Source organism: Palaemon carinicauda, chromosome 4, assembly GCF_036898095.1.
Source record: "Palaemon carinicauda isolate YSFRI2023 chromosome 4, ASM3689809v2, whole genome shotgun sequence".
Taxonomy (NCBI): domain Eukaryota; kingdom Metazoa; phylum Arthropoda; class Malacostraca; order Decapoda; family Palaemonidae; genus Palaemon; species Palaemon carinicauda.
In genome coordinates this window covers 86,366,311-86,387,283 of record NC_090728.1, presented here as the reverse complement: position 1 = coordinate 86,387,283, position 20,973 = coordinate 86,366,311, and the positions used below count along the sequence as shown (strand labels likewise).

At 40.8% G+C, this 20,973-nt stretch overlaps 1 protein-coding gene across 1 annotated transcript in view; it reads left to right on the top strand.

Annotated features, from left to right (window-relative positions):
- Positions 1-20,973, top strand: part of LOC137639554 (cilia- and flagella-associated protein 58-like) — a 238,763-nt gene that overhangs the window by 56,802 nt on the left and 160,988 nt on the right. Inside the window, exons 3-4 of the mRNA XM_068371818.1 lie at positions 740-886; positions 2,486-2,600. Coding sequence (XP_068227919.1) covers positions 740-886; positions 2,486-2,600 — 262 coding nt within the window. The remainder of the gene's footprint in view (positions 1-739; positions 887-2,485; positions 2,601-20,973) is intronic.

The window sequence follows — 20,973 nt, the reverse complement described above, 5'->3', positions numbered from 1 at the left end:
TTTTCGGAAGCATGAGTAGGAAATAAATAAAGGAAAAAAAAAAAACATTTAGTCCAACAAAATAGCGAGCTTTTGCAAGCGACTAGAAAACTTTTTTTCGTTTCGTTAAAGATAGCTTTCTTCTCTCAGAATAATTGTGATGAGTTTTAGTCTTCAGTAACACTAAATATGCTTGTGCAAAGCGTTTAGAGCTCTTTCAACTGTCCAATATACCACGAAATCAGATAGATTTAGTGAAAGTAAAAGTAATATGAACAGTTGTTGGTGATTCCTTTCATCGGTTTTAATTACTTATTTGTCGTCGTATACTTTGTCCATATTATGGAAAATTTCCTGAATCTTCCAAAGGAAACACAGTGCCTCATGTAACATGTTTATTGCTTCTCTAATCCTCTTCCCTTTTCTTTTCTTTTTGTTTTTGCTTTTGTTTCCGTGGGATTTTTCACTGAACGACACATATCTAAACCTAAAAGTTATATATATATATATATATATATATATATATATATATATATATATATATATATATATATATATATATATATAAATCTTATTTACTCTATAACATTCTTTCCGAAAAGATCATTTAAAAAATAAGCCCCATTGTCTTTAAATCGCTTAGCTTTAAATTAACAGTCATTTTACAAAGACCAACAAAAACTAAATACTATTTTTCGTGTCCTTTCCTTTTTATCATTAACTGGAATTAATTCTTCAATCTTCGTGCTGTCCTTTGCAGCTGCGAGACGAAGATGCCGTGAGACTCCAGAAGGAAAACTCTGCTGCACACAGACAGTACGAACAGTTGGAGAAAACAGTCCGGAGGCAGGATGAAATGCGATTGGAAGTCGAAAGTCAGATAAAAAATCTGAGAGGGCAACTTAAGGTGCGAATAATCTCCCTTTTCCTTTTTTGTCAATGCAGTTGTTGTAGCCTATAGATTAAATGGCCTTATGCTAGTACGAGTTCTTGCAAACTCAATAAAAGCTCAATAATGTCAATATTATTAATATTTTTGTCTGTTACGTGATATAGAGGAATTTTGAAAAGAAAACTGCAAAGGCAGGATTACAATTCATTTAGCATTTCTTGCATCAGAAATTATAAGTGAAGTTATTGCTGACCGTTAACCTTCCCATTACAGCCAAGCAATGAAAATATACGGAAGGGAATAATGAAACTTACTTAGATATTCTAATTGTAGGTTACTCTTACCCAGAAAAGGATTTGACTATATATTTCTGAATTACATATTAGTTTTCCGTTATTAACCTGGGGTCTATGATATTTAGTCTAAGAGCTTATGCTCCGGGGAATCTAAAGCAGCAGCAGCATGATCAGCGTCATTATTTATCAGATTCAGTACATATTCTAAAAAATGTCGGCAAGCGAAGAGACGACGGATAACAATATTAAGAACAAAGTAATGGGATGAAATTTGTAAGTAACAAAGTCCATTTATAGATGATTTTCTCCAGAGCCACTCAACAATGAACAAATAAACTTATTACCGTTTGGTTCATGCAAATACAAGTTACATACAATGAATAGTCTGTTCTGTGACCTTGATCTTTGGCCTTATTTGGTTGAAATTGATAAACTTAATAAATGTGTAGGCTACTAGGAATTAAACTTATAATCTACTAATATCAAAGGCAGCTGCAAAAATATAACAAGTCAGGACATTTCTAAAAGGTGCAGTACACAAACTCTGGTTTTGTTCTTGGGCCTTTTCAGGTCAAACTTGATTTACAGTAGATGGTGGTTTCCCAAATATGAAATATTTCAATCTACGAAAATACGTGATTCTGTCTGTATGTCAAACTTGGCAAATTTAATCTGTAGATCAAAATCGTTATAGTCTATCGTTAAAAAGGCACCACAAAATAATGTGTAGCCAAACTCACGAAACCTTTGCGCTAGAACTCTAAAGCCTCAAAATTTATGTAATTTCTTGCTAAAGTTCCTCTATAAAATTTCCTTTAACATTTGAAAAGTATTATTGTTTTTTTCCTAACCGAGTTTTATATATCTTGCAAATGCACTAGTATTAACTAGATTAAAATAAGCAACCAAAGAATTCAAACCATTAAATAAACATGCCTCTTATTGGTTTTGAGTTTCAGTTCTCAGAAAAATTAAGCCAAAGGGTTTCTTAGCCAGACGCCTTTAGGCAGTCACTCCATAAATGTCAATATTCTGAAAAATTCCATAATCTTTCTTGTATGATTCAGTGATGGTTTCTACTTGGTAAGGTAGCCTACGTCAGAAAAAACTACTGTTAGTAAGGGTGGTGGAAATTAGCATGATCAAGTTACTTCCTAATGAAATTACATTCACCTGAAGGACTTCAAAAATAAAACAGAGTTACTATCATGTATCTATGGTCAATTTCTACTCAGCGGACTCCATCCTCTTGTAAATAAAGATACAGACTCAACGAACCCCGTTTGAAAAGATACTATCTTTGAATCTATCTTTGCAGGTAGCCGAGAAGCAAGCCCTGACCGAAAACCGCCAGCAGCAGAAAATATCCCGCCAGATGGAGAAGCTGAAGCGGGAAAGAGATGTCCTTCACAGAACTTACATTAAAACCCTTGGTAAATGACAATCATGCAACAAACCAAAAAGATTAGGCTAAAAAGTTAGGTTAATATAGCCAGCGAGAAGCTTTCACCTTTACCCTTTTTTTCTCATTAACATTCTTATTTTTCTCAGAATTAACTTCGATAAACTTAATTCCAAAGTAAGATAATATATAATATCATTACTGTTTTATAGACTCGCCTAATTTTTCATAACAAAATAGAAATTTTCATTTAACGGATCAGAATTTGTTTGTTGACGTCAATCTACTATGCCTTTTAAAAGGAAAATCTAAAGTGAAATTTTCATTAACAAGTTTACAGAAATACATGCATCCTGCATTCTTCACATCAGAATTATCCTACGACGCCTTCGATGGCTAATAGTGATTCAGTTCGAAGTCACCATGAATTTTTTTTTTCTTTTTTTTTAAATTCATCAATGAGATTCTGGACCAGGCGAATATTTACAAACATCCTTATCCATTATTTAACATCCGCTTGCTCCCACATGCACTTTATCTTTAATTCTAATATGATGTGAAAGCTCTGATTCTTGTGGCGATCGTTTTGCAGTTTTAAATAAGGCTCTGCTTTGTTGTCCAGTACGCAGACTTTTAAGAGTAATTTACTACGGATCGCATTCAAATTATACTTTCAACTGATCTATTGTTATGCCACTCAGTACCGAAGTATCACACATTTATCAACACGACATCTTACCATATGATTGTGAATGCATACTTCATGTATACGCACAAATATTGACGCAAACTCAAACGCAGATTTTATATATATATATATATATATATATATATATATATATATATATATATATATATATATATATATATATATATATATATATATATATATATACACGCACACACACACACACACACACACACACACACATATATATATATATATATATATATATATATATATATATATATATATATATATATATATATATTGTGGAGAATTATTTTTATTTAAATGCTTGAGTGGGAACTTAGTTAGTCCAGGAAAGTCTCCCTACGTCAGTTACTCAAAGATCAACAGGGGAGGGTAAGGAGCATTTACACTCAAGGCACATGTGGCGAAATTTCACCGGTTTATACAAAATAGGCCGATGTACTGGGCAGATCACGTCTTAGGGACAAACTTCACAAAACCATCGGGGGAGTAATTAGATTATGGTTATATTTTAACAAATTTTATTACAAAAATAATAATTTAATACGAAAGAAACATGAAAAATTAACCTTTACTTGACATACGAGAACATGTGACCAAAAAAAAAAAACTATGTCCACTTCGGACTCAAGATATCAACAAAATTAATTGAACATTTATAAAGTTATCTCGATAAACCTCTTACCGAGACCTTTAGAGTTACTTTACACAATAACACTGATCCCCTGGCACAAGGATCGACAAAATATTTATAGATAAAAAACTTTACAACAACTCTATCAAGACCTACACGGAAACCGACCTGGGTACACTAGGCGTGGGGAGAGAGAACAATTAGATAGGACTTACTATGATTGGGGACGTCAGATCAAAGAGGGCGAGCAAGCCTTGCAACTTCCGACGTCACCTTTTTGGCGCGATTTGTCCTGAACCTAAATTTCTAGATTGGATTTTTTTATCATGTTACAATAGAATGACGTTATTTTTCCTAATCTTAAATTACTAGTAATTGATTTCATTAGTCTCAGCGCCTTCCTACCAGGCGGTTTCTCTATTTGGTTCTAAACATTCCCGTCTTGAACTACATTCATTCGCCCGCGAGTTTTCTCCTCTCCCTCCAATTTGACGTAGTCGTAGGCGGAGTCAAATGGCGGGAATTTTGATTGATCAGGTCGAAATTCCCGACATCCTCCACGCCCCAAAATAAGGAGCGATGAAACGTCGGTCAATTGGATGGAGCTAGACTCGGGGTGAGGGGAGTGACTTACTCCGAAACTCTGTTAGGCTCGCTGCGTAGCGCTCCGCAACGACTCGAACAGAGTACGCACAATATACAACAGCAATGTTACCCCGGGGTAATAAACACAATCAATAATATACAGTCATACAACAGTTCAAATTAGGCAATGGGCCTAGCAATTCTAATGCACTCGTGTATAATTCACATAAGGAACAGCAGAAATCTGTGATAATGTACACACACATTTTACAGAATTCAAATGGCAAGCAATTAGGCAATGGGCCTAAAACAAACAGAAAATGGCAATGGAAATGCATACATTACAGTTCAAATGCAAAGGCAATTAGGCAATGGGCCTAAATCAAACAAAATGGCAATGGAAATGCACACAATTCAAATGCAAGGGCAATTAGGCAATGGGCCTAAATCAAACAGAAAATGGCAATGGAAATGCACACAATTCAAATGCAAAGGCAATTAGGCAATGGGCCTAAAATAATCAGAAATGGCAGAAATGCATACATAACAATTCAAGTTCAAAGGCAATTAGGCAATGGGCCTAAGACAATCAGAAAATGGCAGAAATGCATACATAACAATTCGAGTGCAAAAGCAATTAGGCAATGGGCCTAAGACAATCAGAAAATGGCAGAAATGCATACATGACAATTCAAATTCAGTCTGTCTCAACTCACAATAATCGAGACTTCTATAGCGCTGCTACATGCAGGCTGTTACTTAATGGAGTACAAGAGGGAGGGGTTGGTTCTGTGCAACGCTCGGTCTGTACGCACGAGAGACCATCCCGTCCCCGTTCTCCACCCCTACGCACTTCCAACTTCCGCAGATTCATGCACACCTCACAAACTCCACCCTCCCTACCTTCCAGATAGGACACGCCCCCTTTTCACTCACTGTTTACAGCTACTTTTTATATATCGTCACTTTTCAGCAGACAGTCCATTAGTTCTTGCTGTTTCGCGGCAGCCCTTCTCAATGGGCGTGCAGAACGTCTTTGTGCGTTCGTCTGCTCTGATTCAGTTTCATTTTCATTTTCACTTCTTTCATTAACTGCATAGTTCTCACCTTTCTCGTCGTTGTCGTCCGTTCCTGTGGCTGGTTGTTGAGTTGTCGTAGCTGTTGCCATACCCTGGTCGTTCCCAGACGTCTCCGCTATCCCTGGCATTCCGGCTGTCGAACTGTACGCGCCCTCTTCTCCGTCATCGCCGTCGTCTCCTTCATCGTCATCCTCAGAGGGGGCTATTTCTAGGGGAACCAGGTGGCTGACAGCTCGCAGCGATTCGACACCCTCAAACAACACTTTCGCCGAACGTACGACTCCGTCGTCGTCAGGATACGTCTCCACGACACGTCCCAGAGGCCAAGTCGCTCTTTTCTTATTCTCCTGCTTAACTAGCACGATGTCTCCGGGGTGCAGCTTGGAGGGTTCCCCGGGCCGACAGTCGTGCCGGGCTCTCAAGGCACTCAAGTATTCCCTTCTCCAGCGTTCCCTAAATGTTCTTAGTGAATCTGTCAATCTTATGTAACGATCACGTAGCTTCCGAGAGGTGAAGGTTGCGTTGAGATGGTCGTCCGGTAATATTGGTGCCATGAGGTGGACTTGGTGTCCTCTTATCAAATGGGAGGGGGTGAGGACTTCATCCTCGCGCTCGTCACCGCTGTACATAAGCGGTCGATTATTCACCACTGCTTCTGCTTCTTTCACGAGGGTTAGCACGTGGGCGTCCGGCAGGTACTTCTTTCCGAGGGCTATCTGGAGGGTCCGTTTCGTTATCCCTATCAAACGCTCGAAGAACCCACCTTTCCAAGGTGCACGGGGCGTCTGAAACCGCCACATTATGCCAGTTTTCCTCAGGAACTGCTGGACTTCATCTTCTTCATAGAGTCCCTGCAGGAGGTGGCTGGCAGCCTTAAAGGTTTGATGGTTATCGGACATGATGAGCTGTGGGGCACCATGGGTGGCACTAAACCGTCTAAGTGCCAACACGAATTCTTCTGCTTCCAAAGAGGGACAGAAGTCAAGGTACACGGCTCTGCTAGCCATGCAGGTTATGATAAGTATATATCCTGGCCGTGTCTCTGTTTGGATCCCTGCTGTGTGGTCCACTCCGACTGCCGTGAAAGGTTTCGTGAGGGTGATCCTTTCCTTTGGCAGGGGGGGTGGTGGTGGCTGTCTCGTTAGAGGCTGGAAGGCTAGCTTGCATTCAGGGCATTGCCGCACGGTTCGCTTCGCAATGGAACGTAGACCCGCCACCCAACATTTCTGTCGAAAGATACCTATTAGAGTATTCACCCCACAATGCAAATGTAACTGATGTAAATAATTTAAATACATCCTAACTAAATGCCCTTTGGCTGGCAAGAGAATTAAATGATCAGTTTCTCCTACTTGGGACACTCGTCCCCTGGTGCAGATGAGATTATCTACTAAAACTAAATTCAATTGTCTAACAAAATTAGCAACTTCACGATGGGGTCTGACTCCGCCCTCTAAGTAGGCATAAACAGTAGGCAAATAATGTTTTTGCTCTAATTGTACAACAATACTGAACGGATGCCGTTCTATCTTAGCAAACTTTAAAACTAGTCTGGCTACTCTCAACAAGAATTGGAACCCTACTTCCCTTTTCAGGATGTCCCAAATCTCGCCTGGGGGGGTAGGACACATCTCCTCCCTCAACTCCTGCACCGCCGCTACTACGCGAGTTTGATGTAGTGGATCTTCCTCCTTGTTAGGAACAGGCTTTCCCGTGGTCCTGAGGAATTCTGGATCGTTCCTCCACAGGGAGTTAGCTTGCAATTGTTGAGCCGTTGCACCTCGGGATAGGATATCAGCAGGGTTCTGATGACTAGGGACATGGTTCAGACTGAAACTACAAACCTGCTGAATAAAAATAATTTCCGCCACTCTGTTAGAAACAAACACATTTTTATTAGACCTGGCATCGGGAGATGCTACCCATGCCAACGTTACCTTACTGTCGGTCCACATTACTATTTCCCGTGGCTCGATCAGTTCCTTGAGCGTTCTTGCTAGTCTGCTGCCTAACAACAAGGCCAGTAGCTCTAGCTTAGGGATCGTCAGCTTGCTCATCCCTTTCGGAGTGATCCGGGTCTTACTAGTTACCAGACTTACCCGATTGCATTCGTCCCTAGTATATGCCACTGCTCCATATGCCTTACTGCTGGCATCGGTGAACACGTGAAGATGTAAGCCCCTTCTTCCTATCGATCTTTGAAAGGTGATGTCGCTCACCGCTTTCAAATCATTCAACAATTCACTTGCCTCTTTAGCCCTTTCTTCGCCTAACACATCGTCCCAACCTACATTATCCTCCCATAGTTGTTGAAGGAAAAGCTTTCCCCTTACAAATAATGGGCTTATCAAACCGATCGGATCATAAATGGAGACTAATAGGGAAAGTACCCTACGCTTCGTAGGCACCCATCCCTCCCCCAACTCACAGATCCTTTTGCTTTCTTTCACACACAATCTGTCCACGTCCCGGGCCCATCGCAGCCCGAGTACGTTCACACTCACAGGCTCACTCCACTGTTTCTCGCTATCGAAGGCCAAGTGATTGCTGGCCCACCCTTCTAAAGGCATACCCGCCCCTTTTAAGATGTTATGAACAGACTCATGCTCTTGCCTCATGTGTTCTATATCTTCAAACGTGGCCAGATAATTATCGACATAAAAGGATTTTACTAGATCTGGGCGCCCTTCCTCTTTAAAATGACAATTTAATATTTGTTGTAGCAAAAATGGACTAGCTGTGATGCCGAACACCACGACTCTAAAGGCGAAGGTAAGCGCTCGACCAGCTGCCTCGCGCCACAGAAATCGTGTGTATTTGGCATCACGAGGATCTAACAAAACACGATGGAATGCTTTACTTATGTCGGCTAACATGGCATATCAGTTCAACCTAAACCTTATAATTAAACTATATGCTACCTCTACCAAATTGGGCCCAGGTAAGAGACATTCTTTCAATGACTTGTAACCCTTTGACTTTGCCGAGGCATTGAACACGATTCTAAGGGGGGTGGTACGGCTGTCTTTCTTAACACCAAAGTGTGGCATGTAATAACCTTCCACTACGGGATTTTTCACCTCTGATATAAAACCTGCTTCGATATATTTATCTATCACTCCCTGATATTGTTCAAAATATTTCCTATCCTTTCTGAATTTGGTCTGCAACGACTCTAACTGCGCCACAGCGTTACGATAATTTGTTTCTGGCCTAGCATCCAACCCGAATGGTAGGCTAACCTGATATCCCTCAGGTTTTCTTACAATGCTTTGCGATACCTTTCGCACGGCCTCGGCCTCGCGAACAGTGTATTGCTCAGATGGGGCGATGCCAACACGGTCTAATCACCACCACTCATCTACATCATACAGATATGGCTCGTCCGTGATTCTGCACACTCTCAACGTTCTTACTTGTTCGACCTTTTCCCCTTGGAACAGCCACTGTGGCACCTTCCCGTACGGGGACATACCATTATGCGTCAAGAAAAGATTTATCCCATCTACTTTTTCAACACCTATGATAAAATAGCTAAAATAATCAGCCCCAACTAAAATGTGAACGTTCTTCATGGTATCTGATTGGTTTGCTGGATCGGCTAACGTGACTCCCTTGGTCAACAGATGCTATCTGACCTTTACATAACCCACGTTATGTATCGGGACGTCCACGTGTTCGTGTGCCACCAACTTCATACGCACGATTCTTTTCCCCATTTCAACCCTGCAACTTACTACATCGTATTGTCCGCTTATTTCCTCGGAACCAAACGGAGCTATATTCAAGGATACTCTTCCTACCACCGGTAGGCCTAATTGACGGGCAATTTTTGCCGATATGAAGCTCCTCTGGCTTCCTGAGTCAAGAAATAGGCGGACTTGCTTACTACCTTGCCTTTGTTGAATACCTGCCATGGCTGTTGGCAAGATAGTGCATGGGAGGTCCACATCAGACCTCTGCGCGATCTTTGCGCTTGTGCATGGTTTAGATTCTACTTTAACTTTGGATGGACGGGGGGCAGTTTGGTTCTGCGCAGGCGTCGCATTTACTACGGGGCGGGACGTTGTTGATTGACTATTACTACTATGACTAGGGATTGATTGCGGTCTATCCGCATCGCAAATTGCAGTGTGGTGCTTAGCATTACAGTTTCTACAGGAATTTGAAACGGGACATTTATCGCTACGATGACCTGATTTCGTACAATTAAAACAAAGACCCCTTTTTAGCAAAATGCGACGTCTAGCAGCTACGTCAGTCACTTGGCGACATCCGTGAGGCGGATGCCGTTCGCTACAAAATGGGCAGGAATTATGGTGGATGGGATGGGTTTTCGGTCTTACACTACTGTCTGGTCTTTTGTCACTCTCAAGACTGTCGCCTCTCTGCAACGCATCGTCTTCTAACATTCTTACAATAAAATCTATTGCCTCAAAAAACTCGTCCAACGTATAGTCGCATTTCCTCAAATGCTCTACCACTTTGCGGTATAGTTTTCCCTCTGAAAGTTTTTGATTAATGAGGCTCATGACCATGCCCTGGCCTAAGTCATTGGTACTAAGTCTTTTGATTTGTTCAATAATGATGGTCAACTCAAAACGGAACCTTTTGAGTTCTACTGGGTTTAGTGACGGCACAAAGATGTTGGCTAATTCACGGTGCAGAATCACGAGTGTCTGGTGCACGTTGCCATACTGCTTATCTAATAGGTCTAATGCTACACTATAGTTCGCGGCGGTTACACTTAGAGATTTGATGATCCTAAGCGGCTCTTTGCCCAACGTCCCCAATAAATATGTGAATTTAGACACTTCGTCTAAATCAGCTCTTCGATCCACGTGGATCGTGAATAGTTCACGGTACGATGCGTACTCTTGCACTTCCCTTTCAAACGTGGGGAGAGGCAGTGGCTTCAACCTGGGGAGGGCAACATTCCCCGTTGAAGGGCCTTTCACTTTATCTATTCTATTATACAATAGAGTGGAAGCACGTGTCGCTTCGCCTAACATATGCCTAATTCGGGCTTCGATATTAGATTCTAATTTAACGCGCTGGCTTTTGTATAGCTCTTTAAGCTGTTGGACCTCTGCCTGCAACTCCGTTACCAAATTCTGGTAAACGGACTCGGAGTAGGTCTCTATCAGCGCCCTTTGCGTTTCGCTTAGTAAATCCTCCAGTAGGCCCATCGACGCCTCGATATGAACGATCGTGGACACAGCCATCTTAATTAACTTTACTTTACGTTTGGGGGGGTTTGGCAAGGCAAGGAAAGGAAGGTAACTTTACGTTAGGAAGGGACTCAAAGAAATTGACCCACGTGGGCGATCGCACATCGGGACGTAGACGAATCTTTAATTGTTACTTCTCTCCCACCCTTAAAAGCTCATATTCTAATTAGTCCCGTCCGGCTCTGGGAAGCACTTGTGATCCGGTTCGAAGGACCAAATGTGGCGAAATTTCACCGGTTTATACAAAATAGCCCGATGTACTGGGCAGATCACAATGTCTTAGGGACAAACTTCACAAAACCATCGGGGGAGTAATTAGATTATGGTTATATTTTAACAAATTTTATTACAAAAATAATAATTTAATACGAAAGAAACATGAAAAATTAACCTTTACTTGACATACGAGAACATGTGACCAAAAAAAAAAAACTATGTCCACTTCGGACTCAAGATATCAACAAAATTAATTGAACATTTATAAAGTTATCTCAATAAACCTCTTACCAAGACCTTTAGAGTTACTTTACACAATAACACTGATCCCCTGGCACAAGGATCGACAAAATATTTATAGATACAAACTTTACAACAACTCTATCAAGACCTACACGGAAACCGACCTGGGTACACTAGGCATGGGGAGAGAAAACAATTAGATAGGACTTACTATGATTGGGGACGTCAGATCAAAGAGGGCGAGCAAGCCTTGCAACTTCCGACGTCACCTTTTTGGCGCGATTTGTCCTGAACCTAAATTTCTAGATTGGATTTTTTTATCATGTTACAATAGAATGACGTTATTTTTCCTAATCTTAAATTACTAGTAATTGATTTCATTAGTCTCAGCGCCTTCCTACCAGGCGGTTTCTCTATTTGGTTCTAAACATTCCCATCTTGAACTACATTCATTCGCCCGCGAGTTTTCTCCTCTCCCTCCAATTTGACGTAGTCGTAGGCGGAGTCAAATGGCGGGAATTTTGATTGATCAGGTCGAAATTCCCGACAGCACAAACACTCTGCTAATAACTTTACTGACGTAGTTCCCTAACCGTCACTCTTAAATTCAAAAAGGGAATTGTACTGTCCAGAGGCCGGAGAACTCTACACATGAAAATAAAAGTAATTTAATGGCCTACTCTTGCTTTGTCAGGTCTATAGTCATCTGCACTCTTAGGCTCTGTTTCGGCTCCGTCCCAGGGACCCCAGTGAGATGCTGGACAGGAATCTTAGGTTAAGTAATTAGAGACAATAACAAAAATGGGAGCAGTGGAATATAAAAGTATAAAGTAAAGTTAAATGGGGATCTTCACCTTCAAAGCACTAAGTTAAAGAGCATACACTCGCTGATTCCAAATTACCTATATCTACAGTGGGTTACTTTCAACATCTCGGGTGCTTCTGACCCGTCCCATAGTATAAATTGGTAAAATTCATATAATGGGGTTAAAGATACCAAAGTTTGTAATCTATTCCAAATAATTTATTACAGCAAAAAAGAGAATCGGAGTAAGTCAGTAATGATTTATTCACATAGCAAAATTAATAAGTGAAAAGAGAATCAGTAACTCAATTGTGATTTATTCACATGGCAAAATGAATAAAGGCCCGTGCCAACAACAAGTGTTGGCTTTAATACCCCAAGAAGAAGAAGAAATGAATAAGTGAAAAGAGAATCAGAGTTTACAACACAAAATATTGAAAATATCAAACGGAATTACCTCGTGGGATTAACCCTCAAACGGAATAAATAAAATCAAAATCTTTTGATAAACAATTTGTGCGGTAGGCTGCTGTGCAGTCCCAACATGTGGTCAGTGACCTCAAGCAATTACCAAGACCAAAAATTAAAAGTATATTAACTTCCATGCATGCAGCCCGAAAGGTGTAATGCCAGTTACCAACTTAACTTATGAGACAAATAGAAGCTTACCATGTCCTGAGAGTGGCGGTCTTCAGTTTAGCTTCACTAGGCCTACAGCACTTGTTTAGCAGAGTCAACTCGCCCCCAGACTGGAACAGAGGTTTCTGTGGAACTAGCTGCTTTCTCACTAACACAAGGTATCTGCTTGTCCTCGTCCTTTGCGGAATCTGGGTCCGTTATTGTGCAAGGGGACAGGCTAGTGGGGGAGAGTAGGAGCACGAGGTCGGGGCCCTATTGACCCTGGCTTGGCAGTTCCACTTAGTACCGTGGCCTGTAACTTTGTGAGGTCGAGTTCATGTCGCCCACGTCCGCCTTCCCTCCCAAAAAGGGCGCATCTCAATGCGTAGGCCAGTGGTCTTGAGGTGCCATCTCTAATTTAGGACAGGCTTGAAACACTTGTGACTTGTGAGTTTTAAGCACACACTTATTTAGAATACAAAGAGAAATTTTGCAACTCCAGGGGACAAAGATAATCCTGACTTTAAACATCTGGCATACAGAACAAAAATTAAACTAAAAAGTAATTTAGCAAGTCAGGCTTACGTATGTGGACAGCCGTACCTCCTAGCAGACTTGAGTTGTAATTGAGAGATTTAAAGTACCTAAATACTTAAGGTAAAATAATGAATACAAAAAGAACACGAAAGTATTTATCTTGAGACACTCGCTTATGGAAGAACCATCACTCACATTTTTCCCTGCCCTGACGTCACGAACAATAACAATGTCTATGTATAAACTGTGAAGAAGAAGAGTAGTGAAGAAAATTCTTCACACCCTGGGGATAAAGGGAGGAAAAAAAGAGAAGGGTTAGTGTAGACAAATGCAATGTGGATTAGATGTTAGTATATATGAGATGAGTATACTAAATGAATAAAGAATGAATGTGATTCCCTGTGCTATGCTAGGTCAGCAATAGGCATTAAGTCGAACCGCAACCGCGTACGAGATAAGCGCAAAGTACGATTACAAGCGAGAGTCAAACAAAAGTGGTATGATTACAAGCGGAAGTAAAACAGAGTTAACTGTGACTTAGTACAAAAGGGTAACTACAACTGTGAGATAAGATTGGAGGGAAGGACAAATAAAAACTTCAGCAGCCCTTCACATGGGTGCTCGAGCAAACAAGGTTGATGAAGACTATGCAAAGCTACTACAAGATCTCCTGGAATAGAGCTCGTGCATGTTCAGCAGAGGCACGTGCAGGCCTGTCGTGGCGGGGCTCTGTGGTGACTACAGGAGACATAGCATCGGCTATGGTGCCAACATCTGCCAGTTGGTCTGTAAGAGGTGCGTCGAGATATTCGAGATAGGAGGGGTGTTAGGAGGTTCCTCCTCACTTGGTTCGGATAGTGTTTGGTTATTTTCGTTAACCTCCAAAGGTATGAGTCAGTTGACTGGACGCACATACTCTCCATTTAAGGAGCGGACTTTGTGTTCTGATGTGTCCATCTCGACCTGGGTATACTTCGAGTATACAGGTCAAAGGGTACTCCTCTTGACTGACCTCGTCGAGAATCAACAAGCATAAATCTCCGACCCTGGGGATGGTTGGGTGGAGGCGACTAGACTTCCGGTGTCGTTCTCGAAGGGAACTGACATAGTCGTACTTCCACCTCTTCAGGAATGTTTGCAGCATGTTGGTCAGTTTCTGATAATCCTTGCAGAGGATGTCCCCCTCTCAAAAAGCAGGATCAGTCAAGTCAGCCAGGTGGACTTGAGGTGCCAATGAGAGGGTTCGACCATAGAGTAGGTGGCTTGGGGTCAAAGGCGTATCAGTGGGGTCATCCGCATCCAGATATGTTAGAGGCCGATCATTCACCACACATTCGACTTCTCGGACCAAGGTCACAAACTCATCATACGTAGGGTAGTAACGGTAAGTGGCTTTGCGCAAGTTGAGTTTGGTAAACCTAATCAAGCTCGTAAAACCCTCCTTGCCATGGGGCTCTAGGAGTGATGAACTTCCAAGTGAGGTTGTGGGCCCGTTTGAACCCGTCAATAACAGGGTGTTGCATGAGCTCTGTCAAGAGTGCCTGACCAGCTTGAAAGGTTGAGGCATTGTCAGACACAAGGCACTGGGGCATCCCAAATCGGATAGCGAACCTTCGTATTGCTTGGACTAGTTCCACAACTGTCAAGGAAGTAGTAGTTTCTAGAGCTACTGCACGCGTGGCAGCTCAGGTAAACAGCAGTACGTAGACTATGTCCACATGTGAACGGTGTACTGTACCTTGAAGCCGCCCGTGTAGTCCAGTCCAGTTACTCTGAAAGGGACCTCAGCGTTGAGGCAGTTGGGGTAGACTGGATCTAAAGGTGGTGTTGGGTACAGCTGGCCTTGCACTCTTTTGCAATGTATGCACTGTTTGAGAATCTTCTTCACTTGTTGTCGCATTCAGGGAACCCAAAACTCCTTGCGCAAGTGAACGAAAAGAGTGGAGGTGTTACATTGCAGCAGCAATTCATGCCAGTGTTCAACAATAAGTGTCCAGAGAATACAATGGGACTCTAGGACTCTGGGGGTGCATCATTGAGGCGGGAACGACCTCTTAAAACACCGTCATTGACAATATAGGGATTCCGTTGTCCGATAAAGGCTCGTTCATCGGACGTCAACAAGGCGGGTTTACCTTGTATTTGTCGTAATATTTGGGGGTAACTGGCCCCCTGTGACACATGAATGATGGCAGTAAGTGGTCTTCGTGGGAACCTGTGGACTAATTGGGGGAATTTGTGCTCGGCCCACCCGCTCGTCAGGCGCAGAAAGGCTGCATAACTCCTACCCGCCTCATCAAGAGATGGGAAATGAGCAAATCTTTGAGCTTGCAGCGGCAAAAGTCTGATGGGACAGGCTTTTATCTCCCATTCAGTTGGGAACCTGCTTTGGTCCGGGTAAGCTGAGACGTCGATCAGCCAGGCTGGTCCATGAAGTCATAAGTTGGACTTGAGGACGACTTTGGCGGCTACTCCCCGGGACGCCAGGTCGGCGGGATTGCAGGACGTGGGGACATGCTTGAGAAACAACCAACATTTCAACCTCATGCGGTTTATCTCCTCGACCCTATTGAGGACGTATGGGGACGTGCTCTGCCGGCTGTGTACACACTGTAGGGCTGTGGAGGCATCAGACCACACTGTTGTAGAGACGTATGCTTCAGGAAGTAATTCTATCAGATACTGGGCTAGTCGGCATCCAAACAGGAGTGCAGTCAACTCAAGCTTGGAATGGACTGACTCTCGTCCAATTCCAGCATACGTTTAGGAGTAATTCGTATCTTGGCTGTGAGGAGCTGGCATTTACCTTCAACTGTAACCACGTAGGAAGCCTCTCCAAAGGAGTGCTTGGAGGCATCTGCAAACACATGTAATGCAGCATGGTGACCCTGATGTGCATTTTGAGGCACCTTATTGCTCTCGAGACCCTTGTATTTTCTAAGAATGGCACCGAGCTCGCGGATCAATTCTTCGCTAAGGCGGGAATCCCAACTCTGATCCATCATCCAGAGTTTCTGAAAGAAGAGCTTGCCGAGAACAGTGACTGGCGTGATCAGGCCAATAGGGTCGTAGATGGACGAAAACAGAGAGACAACCTTCCTTATGGTGTTGACGTGCGAGTAGTCCTCTGACATCAGTTCTGTGGGGAGCTTAACAGCTAATGTGTCATCAGCGGTGTTCCAGTCCAGACCGAGGTAATCTTGAGGGGCCGTTTCAGTGAATTCTCCCGAGACGGAGGCACCAGTGGTCCATTTGGCAAGGGGCATGTTGGCATCTAGGATAATTTTTTCTATGGACGGTCTTTCGCTAATGATGTTCGTGGGCGAGTCGTAGCAACGTTGGAAGTTGTCAACGTAGAAGCTTGTTTTAAGCTATGAGGCCAGACTACTCGTTTGAGCATCCAGATTGTGTTGGATTGTCTGGTTGAGCAAATATGGGCTCAAGGTGGCATCAAACAGGACCACCTTGAAGCGGTACGCAACAACTTCCATCATACTGGAGTCCTTAAAGAAAAGAAACCAACAGTAATCACGGTGTTCCTGAGCAATCTCTATCCCCAGGAAAGCCTTAGAGATGTCTGCTGTCAAACCAAATGGCTTTTCCCCCGACCGGAGGATCATGGACTGAACTTTTGAGGCCAAGTTTGGGCCAGTGTACAAGGATTCATTCAGAGACCTTAAATTCAGTCCCGATTTAGCAGAGGCATTGAATATCATGCGCATCGGTGTGGAGGTGGAGCTTTAGAGGACAGAATGATGTGGTAGGTAGTGCATTTGTGTGTCATTATGAGGTTCTTGCTCGACCGGCTCGATAAAGCCCTCCTTTATGTACTCGTCAGGGATGGCCTGGTATTTGATGAATAACTGAGGGTCCTTAGATTTCTTAAGGGACATCAGCTGGGCAAAAGCCCTACCAAAATTAATCTTCGGTCAGCTATCACTCTTGAAGGGTAGTTGCGCCGTGTATCTCCCATTTGCGTATCGTGTAGTACTCTTGAAGAGATCAATGGCCTGTGCCTCAAGATGGCTGAAGGGTTCATTGCTTATGCCCACAGCATCAAGTTACCAAAGATTCTCGACGGGGGGCTCCATTCCCACAGGGTCTGTTACTCTGATGCGGTTTAGTGTGAGCGACAGACTATCGATCTCTGGGGGTTCTGTCCCTTCCCGTGACCAATCTGGCAGCTCTCCCCAAACCATATATCCACCTGGTGTACTGAACAAGTTGACACCCTTGATGTTAAGAGTGCGTTTGAGGAGTCGGGGAAAATAATCGGCTCCGACGATGATCTCTATGCCAGTCGCATTGTCATCTGGCTGTCTGTCTGCAAGACATAGACCACTAGCCTCTAGAGTGCGAACTGCATATGCAAATGATAATTAATGACGAACCTCTAGAGGTTTGGTTCATTGTTAGGACAGACATTAAGTGTTTCCCCAGAACGTGAGACTGAAATCAAAAGAAGGATAAGCATGACATGGAGAGCATTTGGCAAGCAAAAAGATATCATGAAAAGTGAAATTTAACTTTTTCTAAAAAGAATGGTACTTAATCAAATGACTGTGCTAGATTTAACTTATGCATCACAAACTTGTATCCTTACAACATAAGCTAGTTCCAACTCAAAGTTTGAGCAGTAGAAGCAGGTTTCTGAACAATTTACTTACCATCTCAAAATTAATACTAATTATAGCCATGTTTATGTCTTTATCTAGTAATTAGAATTAAAGGTAGTGTAGCAGCTTCCTCCCCTTCCAGATATATATATATATATATATATATATATATATATATATATATATATATATACATATATATATGTTCTTAGAAAGCTGGCCTAGTGTAGAGTAAATATTTTATTCATGTATTTCATTTGTGTATTTAAGAGGTGTATAGCCAGCTCATAAGGTAAGTTCCTCTTTTGTAGCTTTAAGGAAACGTATGGAAATTGCATAAGACTTTCGTCATTCATTTCATTGTACTTTTCATTCAAGTCACTGTATGTAAATTTATGTTATTTTTAAGAATTAACTTTTTATTTCATGTATTTGGTTACGAAGTCTAATGTAATATCAATTAAGCGTGTTGAAGAACCATAAGAGGTTTATACTAGGTATTGCGTCATGTTTGTGAGAGATTATGCAATTGTTATATTTCCACACTATTGGAATGTTCTAGAAAACCCCAGAGTTAGTTTTATCATTTTTTTAATGTTTTGAAGAGGTAGGGGGGTGAAGTTAGCTGAGAGAGGGTTGTGTTGCAAACCAGGATAGTTCTCCTATTCAATAGACTTAGTTGGCCACTTTGGCGCCATAGCCGCTAGCCCAAGCTACGAGAATAATCTATATAGAATTATCTAGAAGTTTTAAGTGAATATATATACGCACCCAAGAATGCATAGCAGCAGAAGAGATCCAGCTTGTCCCTTTGTAAGAGCCAAAGTTCGCCTCTCTCTTGGAAGTGACTCAAGTGTCAGCCCTCTCCAAAGTGAATTAGTTTATGTCCAACACATCGTGTATAATGTGTTCATACGTTTGTGAAACTTGGATTAACATTTTGGGTGTGTTGTGTTAATAAATGCTGGTGTGGCATAATGTTTTGCAGTTGGCCATATGGGATTTAGGTTAAAACAGTAAAGCGTATTTATATTAAGTTCTGGTCGAAAACTTCGTGTGTGCTAAAACAGGTAAGAGTATCAGTTACTTTTATGTAATTTTCAAAGAGTTTGATCATTAGAGTGTTAAAGGTTATATAACTGTTGTCATTAATAATCAAGATCAAATATTTTTATAGATTAAATTTCAGTGCAACAAGTGATTGCATATTTTTCTTAAATTATTATTTTCTTGTCTTAGTCTAAGGTTTCGTTCAGATTTGATATTTTGAGTGATTCATTTTGGTGATAATTTTCTGTATTAATAATGCAAATTTTTATAGAATATATATTATTTTCAAAGTATTTATTATTTCAATCACCAGTATTTCTTACAGAGCTCTCTCGTAATCCCTGACTAAGAATCAAAGTAAGAGGTTGTTTTGAATAGTTCAAGTAAAGTAAATACCCAGTTATGTTTTGAGGGTATGTAAGAGACCTTTGGATAGCCAGGGTTTTTATACATTTCTGTCTAGGAATAATATAATATTCTCAGAGCTCGGGTATTAATTTCCTTTAGTGTAACAGATTGATGTAAAAATAGACAAGTGAGTTTGGAACTTGGGAGGTTATGTAGTTTGCCAGCTGCAATATATATATATATATATATATATATATATATATATATATATATATATATATACACACACACGCGCATATATATATATATATATATATATATATATATATATATATATATATATATATATATATATATATACACACGCGCACATATATATATATATATATATATATACACACATAAATATATATATATATATATCATATATATATATATATATATATATTTTATATATATACATATATATATATTTTATATATATATATATATATATATATATATATATATATATATATATATATACATATATATATATTTCATATATATATATATATATATATATATTTTATATATATATATATATATATATATATATATATATATATATATATATATATATATATATATATATATATACACACACACACGCGCATATATATATATATATATATATATATATATATATATATATATATATATATATATATATATACATAATCATCATCATCATCATCATCATCATCTCTTATGTCTTTAACCCAAAGTGCCTCGGTTAGATTTGGCCAGTGTTACCGGCGGGCCGACCTTCAAATACCAATTAGGCCTTGTTGCTTAATTTAAGGTGTCCGCAACTAAACTGCCTTACGGCTTTATTTTTACCAGGTTACCGAAGTACACCAAAACATCAGATTGGTAAACAAGAAAATAATCAAGAACAATCGTAAACAAAAGTGGGTTAAAGAAAGCTGGAAACGTCAATGATGAATTTATTATACAACATAAATATTATTAAACAAACACTCAGCAAAGCTGCTCATGTAAACAAAATAGAAAATTACTTGGAAAACACACTAATTTCATTTACACAGTTATATAAATAATAAAGAGAACTTTCAGGACACAGACAGAAAATATACCACACTGAAAACATTTGGAAGAGAGAAGGGTACTAGTAAGAGGTATAGAGGCACAAAAGATTCATATACTATCACCAACTTTCGTTATCTCACAAGAACTTGTCAATATAGAGAAAGCAACAAGAAAGTTTGGAGCCTACTTAAATACATATATTCCCTACCTACCTAAACCCCTTTCGTGACGGAGAAATACACATATATAAAAAAAAACACACATTATATTAACGAAATTTCGCCCTCCGATGGTACTCATGAAATAATAATTTTAGAGTCAACTTGATACATAAAATGGCACAAGGAATGCTCTGAAAAGCCTTAATAGTACCTGTCACGAGACCTCACAGGGTCCAAAGCGCTATTGATCTGTTGCCGATCCCTAGAGTCGCTCACCAGCACAAAACCGCCCTCCTAAACCGAAGGACACATAACTCCCAGCACAACACAACCCTCTTCACTAAGGGATACGTAGTGGCACCAAACCATACCGTGTTTCAGGCCCTCCTGGGCCAAACGCTAGCGAACTATGGTCGTCCAAGTTAGCACCAACTGCTGCTGAAGTATTGCTCCTGGATTACGGTTATCAGACCA